We start from the raw sequence: 11637 nt of genomic DNA, 5'->3' as shown, positions 1-11637 counted from the left end.
CAGGTGGAAAGGCATTGGCCCGGGTATAGAAGTCTCTTTCTTCTCGCCGTCAGGCTCAAAGCATGGCTGCACAGTTAACAGAGTTTAAACAAGCCACGCTCATTATCTATAAGCGGGTGTGTTAGGGAGTTGGGTGCGACCAGGTCAGCCATTGGAGTAATGCCACAAGGACCTGAAGCTGTAATATATGTTCACTCAGGATAACCAAATAAATCCAGGCAAAATGACTGCAGTTGAAATTTTCCAGGCAGCCAAATCCAGACTTACTTAGTGAAATAGTTGATCCTGTTCTCCTTGAAGGTCAGGTCTAGTTTCCATTTTCAATACTCCAGAAAAATTATATCGTTACCAGGCAATAAGGATACTTGATGGACATTCTCTGACAGTATGCAACTAATAAACGCAAAGTACCAGTGATTGGCATGATATTCTGTCCACCTGGAACCTTTTAGACCTTCCTCCTGGATTGCATGTTCTCAATTTGTTACACAATGAGACAGGACATAGCCTAAAGGGGGCACTGGTGCATTTGTTTTAAACTGCTTTTGCTCAACTTTTTGTCAATTAAGGGCTCACCACAAAGCACAGGAAAAAATCTGCAACCAAATGTTATACAGATGGGGTTAGGGCACAGACAATTAAGCTTATGTTCAACTAGATAGCACTGTAAATATGTTAATTGTTACCTTGTAAAAGAGAGTTAATGCCCATTTAGGCTATGTTTTTCTTAGCCACTGTGCTTCTACATCTGCATTGCTTGCTGTTTGGGGTTTTAGGCTGGGTTTCTGTACAGCACTTTGTGACATCGGCTGATGTAAAAAGAGATTTTATAAATACATTTGATTGATTGTACAGTAGGTCATTCTTACAACGTGCCGAATATTGCAGTGTTCCACAGTCCTGACATTTTGAACATCATGTTTTTCGCTGAGTAATATTTGAAATGGAACGTTATTCAGAGTAACATACAAGTCTCCAAGCACCGACCCAAAGTTATGTAAGCTAGTTGGTAACAAATTGACTCTTTATTTTATTAGGCCACGTTTATGACAGAGATTTTTCTGTGGTTTTTGAAAGTCGTCCTGTCTCAATAGTAGTGTACACATTTACCCCATCAAAGTTATTATTACCGTCACATGGCAATGGGTAGCACAAGCACAGTGGCATATTCACACAAAAGCAATGTTCTCTTGCTACTGCAAGCCAGTGTAGTATGAGGTAAACCACAAGCTGAGACAGATTTCCTCTGTGCTTTTTCAAACATCCTGAGAACAGAATACATCCATGACAGTTGGACTCAAAATGTGCTGTGCACACCTTTATTTTTAAAGGGGTGGCAAAGCACTGCGGTTTTCATCCCACCGTGAGTGTGTTTATATGTATGTCTCTGTGTCCTGAACTTAAACCTTCAGGCTAACCTTCAGGATACTTCTTGGATTCCTTATCTACTGTCTCTGGCACAGCTACTTCAATGCTCCAGGGTTGGAGTCAAGACCTGAGGAGTTCAAGTAGGGCCCTCTGTGGAGTTGTTAATAATACTTGGACGGAAGATGATCATCAAACCATTGGTATGCAGCCTAGGCCCTCTTCCTATTCTCCCCCATTGTATCCTGGATTGAGACATTGTTAGGATTGTATTTAGCCATGTTAATAAGAGACAAATTGCTATCCTGAAATTAGAATAAATGGTTTTGACATGTCCCATAATTCCCTTAGAATTAAATGGAAGCAACATTAGGTAATACGGACAGCATAGCTGTCTATACACATGGAAAAGTAAAGACGTTAAAATACATTATCACATGTCTAATTATATTTCCAGTCTTTTCAAAATTATACACAAATTCTGAAATGATTGACTAAAATGGTGATTTGGCCATTATGAAAAGTCTCTGAAACAACTAACACTGCAGACTCATAAACACTCATCCATTTAGAATGTTATATATTTTTTGAACAATCAAAATGGGATGAATCTTTCATTTAAAAATGTAATATTTTGTCACAAAATAAAACTAAAGCAGTACTCAATAGAAGGGATCATAAAGTTGATGTGCAATGATCGTGGACTTCAGGAAACAGCAGAGGGAGCACCCCCCTATCCACATTGACGGGACAGTAGTGGAGAAGGTGGAAAGTTTTAAGTTCCTCGGGAGTACACATCACAGACAAACTGAAATGGTCTACCCACACAGACAGCGTGGTGAAGAAGGCGCAACAGGACCTCTTCAACCTCAGGAGGCTAAATAAATTTGGCTTGTAACCAAAAACACTCACAAACTTTTACAGATGCACAATCGAGAGCATCCTGTTGGGCTGTATCACCGCCTGGTACGGCAACTGCTCCGCCCACAACCGCAAGGCTCTCCAGAGGGTAGTGAGGCCTGCACAACGCATCACCGGGGGCAAACTACCTGCCCTCCAGGACACCTACACCACCCGATGTCACAGGAAGGCCAAAAAGGTCATCAAGGACAACAACCACCCGAGCCACTGCCTGTTCACCCTGCTATCATCCAGAAGGCGAGGTCAGTACAGGTGCATCAATGCTGGGGCCGAGAGTCTGAAAAACAGCTTCTGTCTCAAGGCCATCAGACTGTTATTAAACAGCCATCACTAACATTGAGTGGCTGCTGCCAACATACTGACTCAAATCTCTAGCCACTTTAATAATAAAAAAATGGTATGTAATAAATGTATCACTTTAAACAATGCCACTTTATATAATGTTTACATACCCTACATTTCTCATCTCATATGTATATACTTTACTCTACACCATCTACTGCATCTTGCCTATGCTGTTCGGTCATCACTCATCCATATATTTTTATCTACATATTATTATTAATTCCTTTACACTTGTGTGTAAAAGGTAGTTGTTGTGAAATTGTTAGATTACTCGTTAGATATTACTGAACAGTCGGAACAAGAAGCACAAGCATTTCGCTACACTCAATTTAACATCTGCTAACCATGTGCATGTGTCCAATACGGTCACTTTATTCAATGCCCCACATACATTTTCATACACACCCGGCCTATACAGATTGGGAGAGTTCTACAGGTAGAGGAAGAATGCTCAAACATACAAAAACACTAGCTCCTATTTCAAACCACTTGAGACACATCTGCCTGCCAATTTTCCAAATGTAACCCTGGTTTTGGCATCTAATTATTTCTAAAGCACAGTCTTAGCCAGAGATGTTGGCTTGCCTTGTCATTATAAAAGTATTGAAAAACGAAGCCCCCTATTCAATCAAAACCAGTTAGGAGGGTTTCTGGAATAAGAGGCTTATTCCCAGGCAACTACTATACTTGTGATATGTAATTACGTTTATTTTGGTTTCACCCTGTAAACATGAATCCATAATGTTCTTGTGTGACCACCTCAGTTTTGAACCCGGTTTGTTTGAGTACCGCAAGACTTTATTAGCCCACTAAACTAAAGGCATTGGCTCAAGGAGAAAACACAAATCCATATCTCAGGCAAGGTTATTCATCATACAAGCATGGTTATAAGGAACACCTCCGTTACACTTGCAGTCCAAGATGGATTTTGTATTAGTTATACGCCACCTGGGATAGCAATACATTTTATTGAATAAGGCCCTAAATATTTGAAATATGGAAGCTTTTATGCGGCCTACAGTATATCCTATAAAGAAACACTATGGAAACAATATCCATTGTATGTGATCTATAAATAAAATGCACAATACAAACTATGAGCTTTTTGCTAGCAGTCACAATTTTGTGGGGGGAATAAGTAGTATAAAAGAATGAGCTGCAAATCCTCCTTTTGTCATGTAAACAGATGTCTCAAACTTTTTTTTAATCCATTATAAATGGTTTATCAACAGAAACAGTGAGATTAATGGTGTTGCATAATTTATTTAGCTCAAGTAATACAAGTTCCCAAGCATCTTTCCTATCTAGTCTGCCCTCTTTACCCCACTGTTTAAAGATGTTAGGAGCTTGAGTAAACGGTCATTTTAAATTACATAATGCAAAGCTTTGTGTTTTAGTGAGTTTTTATGTAGAGTATGACTCATAGTGGTGGGAAGAGCATAGAAGATTTGAGAATAAATATTGCACTTAAATTGGTTTAGACAGCATGACATCATAGAGTAATTAAACTGGTTTGCGTTGGAATTCCTTTTCCAATTCCTTAGTTCAGGTTTGTAGATTTTCAGAGCACCTGCAGGTTTCTGTGTGTGAACTATTTTCATTGGATGGGGTTCAAACTTTGAGGGGAAAAAACTGTGGCAGCATTACGCCATTCTCCCCTCTTGGAAAAAAAATGGGATTTAAACAAGTCTCTTACAAGATATCGAGCAGAATAGTTGGAGTTTAAGCGAAGTCAAGTTTTCTCCTCTCAATGCAAACCTTGTCGGACATCTACTGCATATTGGAAAGCAAGACCAGCAACAGGACATTTGCATCACTATGGTACTGAATAGCGGCTCTGGGAGTAACGGTTTGCATAGTGTAATTTACCATAGAACACTAACTTCTAGTCCACATTTTCACATTTCCAAACTTGTTCATGTTTACTTATTTCAAACGGGAAAAGCCTGTGCGCATTTCTCCCTGGCTAAAACTCAAAGGAAGATCAGAGGATGAAAGTACTGAAAAGTGTCCCTCTTTTATTGGGGTGTTGGACTCTCTTATACCTGGACTTTATCCCAGCGTCACTGAGCCATACCGGCATTGCAGAGTGCGCAACCGAGAGCGGAGGCAAGGAGCACACAGGCGGAGCAGGTGAAGGAGCCAACCCGGGAATTGGCTCAACTGCCAGGTCGACGGTAGGAAACTACGGCGCAGGGGGTTGGAAGTCTCTAAGTGCTGCGAGGATCACGCGCATTAGAACAGGACCCCCGCTGATAAAGGGCGAGGCAGCCAAAGCGAAAGCTGTGACATTAGTGTCATCACCGCACAGCGTAACGGTCAGCCGTGCTCGCGGAGCTGTCAATTTGGGGCCCAAGGAGGCTGTGCGCTATTGGGCACCCGGCGGGGATGCTACTAAAGCAGCAGCTGCGCCTGTTCCCGTGGCGTTGAGCATGCAAACAGGCAAAGGCTCAGGCAGGCCTGGACAGAGCAAAGGAAACACTGTCCCCAGAGCTGCAACATCAGCACGAACTGGACAGCAAAAGGTCGTTGATGTGCAAAAGCACATCGCTCGGTTGGCCCAAATGAGTGGCAAAGCAACGGGCAAACTTAACGGCAGATACTCTCCAAAGCTCCTATTGGTAACTCCGCATGACTACATGTTGTCACTGTATTGGTCACTATCCACAGGAGGGGTGAACACTAGTGTGCTGCACGAGGCTGGCATGGCCAACACCATCACAAGCTTTGTGGATAAAGGACAAGGTAAACTTTTGATGCCATATAAACAATGAGTTATACAAAAATAATAACAGTGGTGTCTCATAATACACAAAAATCTGCTTTACTGCTTGCAAAGTCAAAATAAGGCTTATAAATTATGGATAAGTGGTCCAATAAAAGTAACTGTTCACCTTTGCCAAAGAAAATATAATCATTATAATCAATTCTGAATATGCTTACTTATCTTTAATTGTAGCATTTTGTTACGTTGATAAATTAAACATATCCAAGAGACAGTGGAGCTGTAGGCCTATGCTCATCAAACCAACCTCTTTATGTAAGAGGTAAGGTCAAGCCAAAGTCGAAGCAAACTTGAAGCTGAAGTCAAAAGGTTTCTTGGTGTTTGACATAATAGTTTTTAAAACTCTTGGTTTTGGGTCTGTCACACTGTCAGTAGCCATGTGCATAGTCATGATTGGGGTGGCAGGTAGCCTAGTGGTTAGAGCGTTGGATTAGTAATCGAAAGGTAAAACTCTGAACAAGGCAGTTAACATACTGTTCCTAAACCATAATTGAAAATAAGAATTTGTTCTTAACGGACTTGCCTAGTAAAATTAAAAATTCCCTCAGTTATTTAAAGTGTAAACAAATAATAATGTATTTTCTGTTTAAAGCTCTTTAAAATAATGTTTATGCTTATATTTCTAGCTGCTAAAGGTTTACATTTCAAGCAATTAATGTACTTTAATTTTGCCCTTTATTTGTATAACAGGTTGGTGACCTTCCCCTTTGTATGACTAAGAAGTTGTAACTGATCCCTTGCCAGACATTACATTTTTTCATCTGTAAAACAGTACACACTTCTTCTTTTTCCCCATCACCTCTTTCTCCTCCTCTCCTCCTCTTCCTTAAATTCTCAGTTTCAGATGTGTTTTTATCTCTGGTTGGGCTCCTAAATCTGCAAGTCACTCTACCCTTTCTCAATATATTTTGTGTCGTTCAGGTTTTGTCTGGTCCACTCTTAGCAAATGCCATATGACGTGGTGGTAGATCCACTCATAAACAGCTGCAGGTCCATAATAATGGTCTGTTTACAGTTCAATGTGGTATGTAGTCTGCAAATGTCTGGTTTTAATGTAATTTCAAACGCATAATGTGCCTGGAAGAAAATGCTGCCTTTAATTTTTATATGGCCACGCTTTCCCTCACCAAAGAAAAAATTACACATAACTCTTACCACCTGTGTCTTACCTGAGAAGCTACATTAACATGTAAAGAAACATGTCAATATGATGGTTATTCTTGCCCTTGACTCTGTTATCTTCTTTTACAGATGCCCGTATTCCCCAGCTGAGAAGACAGAAGTATTACTTCAACATCAGTTCCCTGGAGAAGGATGGGTTACTGGGTGCCGAGCTGCATATACTCAGGAAAAGACTGGCTGATCCACACAAAGCACTTTCCACTGACAGAGTTTTCTGCCTGAAGCTGTTCACTTGTGTAGCAGGTAAGCAGAAAGCTACACTGCTCCAAACTCAAACCATCAAGGACCACAATTCGCCCAAATGGGAAGTGTTTGACATTTGGAAACTATTCAAGAATTTCAAGAACACCGTCCAGCTTTGCTTTGAGCTGGAGGGTTTAGAACGGGGAAGCCCCGTGGACCTCAGGGCACTGGGCTTCAGTCGTCCGGGCAGGCAAACCAAAGAGAAGGCCTTTTTCCTCATGTTCGGGCGCACCAAGAAAAATGACTTGTTCTACAACGAGATCAAAGCTCGGTCGGGCCACGACAACAAGACTGTGTACGAATACCTGTTCACTCAGCGGCGCATGCGCCGAGCTCCAACCAACCGCGGCAAGAAGCTAGCCAAGAACCCCAAGCCTCGTTGCCACAGGAAGCAGCTGCACGTCAACTTCAAGGAGATGGGCTGGGACGATTGGATCATCGCCCCACTAGAGTATGAGGCTTACCACTGCGACGGGGTGTGTGACTTCCCTATTCGCTCGCACCTCGAGCCCACCAACCACGCCATCATCCAGACGCTCATGAACTCCATGGACCCCGACTCGACTCCGCCCACCTGCTGCGTGCCCACTCGCCTCAGCCCAATCAGCATCCTCTACATTGACTCGGCCAATAACGTGGTCTACAAACAGTATGAGGACATGGTGGTGGAGTCCTGTGGCTGCAGGTAGCAATGGACGAAAGACTCATCTGAGGTCTTGGTTTTATAGTTCAGCCTGAAATCCTACAGAGTTTGAGTTAAATATTTTGAGTAAACAGATTGTTTAACACTCGAAAGTTTTAGAACACTGAGTCATTCGAGGGTTTTTATTTATTTGTACTATTTTCTATATTGTAGAATAATAGTGAAGACATCACAACTATGAAATAACACATCTGGAATCATGTAGTAACCAAAAAAGTGTTAAACAAATAAGAATATATTTTATATTTGAGATTCTTCAAATATCCACCCGTTGCCTTATTGACAGCTTTGCACACTCTTGGCATTCTCTTAACCAGCTTCACCTGGAATGCTTTTCCAACAGTCTTGAAGGAGTTCCCACATATGCTGAGCACTTGTTGGCTGCTTTTCCTTCACTCTGTGGTCTGACTCATCCCAAATGATCTCAATTTGGTTGACTGCTGCATCAGGTCACCTGCTGCAGCACTCCATCACTCTCCTTCTTGGTAAAATAGCCATTACACAGCCTCGAGGTGTGTTGGGTCATTGTCCTGTTGAAAAACAAATGATAGTTCCACTAAGCCCAAACCAGATGGGATGGCATATCGCTGCAGAATGCTGTGCTAGCCATGCTGATTAACCTCTCTTGGGTACGTGAGACGTTAGCGTCCCACCTCTTCAACAGCCTGTGAAACTGCTGGGCGCCAAATTCAAATACAGAAATACTCATTATAAAAATTCAGAAAACAAAACATATTTTACATAGGTTTAAAGATTAACTTCTTGTGAATCCAACCACGGTGTCAGATTTTAAAAATGCTTTACGGCGAAAGCGTACCTTACGATTATTTGAGAACATAGCCCACTAGACAAATCATCACAAACAGTAGCCAGCCAGGTAGAACAGTTACACAATTTAGAAATAGAGATAAAATGAATCCCTTACCTTTGATGATCTTCATATGGTTGCACTCAGCAGACATTCATTTACTCAATAAATGTTCCTTTTGGTCGATAAAGTCTCTTTATACCCAAAAATCTCAAAAACGCAGTCAATACAGGAAGACAAAAAAATCCAAATTGTATCCGTAAAGTTCATAGAAACATGTCAAACGATGTTTATATTCAAACCTCAGGTTGTTTTTAGCCTAAATAATCGATAATATTTCAACCGGCCAATAACGTCGTCAATTTAAAATGCAAACAAGAAAGTCACTCTCTCGGTTGTGCGCATGAAAAAGATCCGTGACACTTTAGGCTCCACTCATTCAGACTGCTCTTACTTCCTAATTTTTCAGAATACAAGACTGAAACAATTTCTAAAGACTGATCTAGTGGAAGGCATAGAAACTGCAATTTGAGTCCTAAGTCAATGGATACTGTCATGGCATTGAATAGAAAACTACAAAACCCAAAAAATAACTACTTACTGAATAGACTTTTCTCAGGTTTTCGCCTGCCAAATCAGTTTTGTTATACTCACAGACACTATTTTAACAGTTTTGGAAACTTTAGAGTGTTTTCTATCCAAATCTACCTGTTATATGCATATCATATTTTCTGGGCCTGAGAAACAGGCAGTTTAATTTGCATTTCATCCAAAATGCATGCATTTCATCCAAAATTCCCAATGCTGCCCCCTACCCTAGAGAAGTTAAGTATGCCTTGAATTCTAAATAAATCACAGACAGTGTCACCAGCAAAGCACCACCACACCATGACACCTCCTCCATACTTTACGGTGGGAAATACACATGTGGAGATCATCCATTCACCCACAGCGCGTCTCACAAAGACACGGCGGTTGGAACCAAAAATCTCCAATTTGGACTCCAGACCAAAGGACAGATTTTCACCTGTCTAATGTCCATTGTTTGTGTTTCTTTGACAAAGCAAGTGTCTTCTTCTTATTGGTGTCCTTAGTAATGGTTTCTTTGTAGCAATTCGATCATGAAGGCCTGATTCACACAGTCTCCTATGAACAGTTGATGTTGAGATGTGTCTGTTACTTGAACTCTGTGAAGCCTTTATTTGGGCTGCAATTTCTGGGGCTGGTAACTCCGGGTCGTCCTTTTCTGAGAGCACGTTTCATCATAACGCTTGATGGTTTTTGCGACTGCACTTGAAGAAACGTTCAAAGTTCTTGAAATTTTCCGCATTGACTGACCTTCATGTCTTAAAGTAATGATGGACTGTCAATTCTCTTTGCATATTTGAGCTGTTCGTGCCATAATATGAACTTGTTTTTTTACCAAATAGGACTATCTTCTGTATACCACCCCTACCTTGTCACAACACAACTGATTGGCTCAAATGCATTAAGAAGGAAAGAAATTCCACAAATATATTTTTAACAAGACACACCTGTTAATTGACATGCATTCCAGGTGACTACCTCATGAAGTTGGATGAGATAATGCAAAGAGTGTGCAAAGCTGTCATCAAGGCAAAGCTACTTTGAAGAATCTCAAATATAATCACAAAGAAAACCTTTCAATGAGTAGGTGTGTCCAAACTTTTGAATGGTACTGTAAGTATTCACACCCCAGAGCCAATACTTTGTTGAAGCCCTTTGGCAGTGATTACAGCTGTTAGTCTTTCTGGGTAAGTCTATAAGAGCTTTCCACACCTGGATTGTGCAACATTTGCCCATTATTCTTTTCAAAATTCTTCAAGCTCTATCAAATTGGTTGTTGATTATTGCTAGACAACCATTTTTAGTTCTTGCCATAGATTTTGAAGAAGATTTGACTCAAAACTGTAACTCGGCCACTCAGGAACATTCACTGTCTTCTTGGTAAACAACTCCAGTGTAGATTTGGCCTTGTGTTTAGGTTATTGTCCTGCTGAAAGGTGAATTCATCTCTCAGTGTCTGGTGCAAAGCAGACTTAACCAGGTTTTCCCCTAGGATTTTGCCTGTGCTTACATCCATTGCGTTTATTTTTTATACTGAAAAACTCCCCGGTCCTTAATGATTACAGGCAAAGCCATAACATGATGCAGCCACCACTATGCTTGAAAATGTGGAGTGACACTCAGTAATGTGTTGTATTGGATTTGCCCCAAACATAACACTTTGTATTCAGGACAAAAGGTGAATTGAATTTGCTACATTTTTTGCAGTATTTCTTGAGTGCCTTGTTGCAAACAGGATGCATGCATTGGAATATTTGTTTTCTGTACAGGCTTCGATTCTTTTCACTCAGTCAATTAGATTGGTATTTTGGAGTAACTACAATGTTATTGATCCATTCTCAATTTATTCCTATCACATCCATTAAAATATGTAACAGTTTTAAAGTCACCGTTGGCCTCATGGTGAAATCCCTGTGTGGTTTCCTTCCTCTCCGGCAACTGAGGTAGGAAGGAGGCCTGTATTTTTGTAGTGACTTGGTGTATTGATACACCATAAACAGTGTTATTAATAACTTCACCATGCTCAAAGGGATAACCAAGGTCTGCTTTTGACATTTCTACCCATCTACCAATTGATGCCCTTCTTTGTGAGGCACTGGAAAACCTCTCTGGTCTTGTGGTTCAATCTGTGTTTGAAATTCACTGCTCAACTGAGGGACCTTACAGATCATTGTATGTGTGGGGTAGAGAAATTATGTAGTCATTAAAAACTCACGTTATACACTAAAATTGCACACAGAGTCCATGCAACTTATTATGTGACTTGTTAAGCACAATTTTACTCCTGAACGTATTTAGGCTTGCCATAACAAAGGGTTTGAATACTTATTGACTCAAGACATTTCACCTTTAAATGTTTTATTAATTTGTAAAAAAAACTTAATTACACTTTGACATTCTGGATTATTGTGTGTCAGCCAGTGATAAAACATCTCAATTTAATACTTTTTTAATTCAGGCTGTATCACAACAAAATGTGGAAAAAGTAAAGGGGTGCGGATACTTTCTGAAGGCACTGTATCCAGTGATGTCTTGGCAAGAGATTTCAACTAAATTGATCTATTAATAATAAATAATAATAATATATTTATTTGACATAATGCTTTTCATTACACAAGGAATCTCAAAGTCGCTGTAAAAACCAAACAACAATTTTTATTCGATGTGGCAGATTCTTGGGTGATGGCTTCCACAATT

At 40.4% G+C, this 11637-nt stretch overlaps 1 protein-coding gene across 1 annotated transcript; it reads left to right on the top strand.

Annotated features, from left to right (window-relative positions):
• The first annotated feature begins 4364 nt into the window (after positions 1-4364).
• Positions 4365-11172, top strand: LOC111970622 (growth/differentiation factor 5). The gene is made up of 2 exons (XM_023997428.2): positions 4365-5376; positions 6668-11172. Exons 1-2 carry the CDS (start codon positions 4623-4625, stop codon positions 7528-7530), a joined length of 1617 nt encoding a protein of 538 aa, XP_023853196.1. The 5' UTR covers positions 4365-4622; the 3' UTR covers positions 7531-11172.
• The last annotated feature ends 465 nt before the right edge of the window (positions 11173-11637 follow it).

The sequence above is a fragment of the Salvelinus sp. IW2-2015 genome, linkage group LG11 (genome assembly GCF_002910315.2).
Source record: "Salvelinus sp. IW2-2015 linkage group LG11, ASM291031v2, whole genome shotgun sequence".
In the NCBI taxonomy this organism is placed as follows: domain Eukaryota; kingdom Metazoa; phylum Chordata; class Actinopteri; order Salmoniformes; family Salmonidae; genus Salvelinus; species Salvelinus sp. IW2-2015.
Note: the sequence above shows the minus strand (reverse complement) of the source record. Positions and strands in the feature narration are given on the sequence as shown.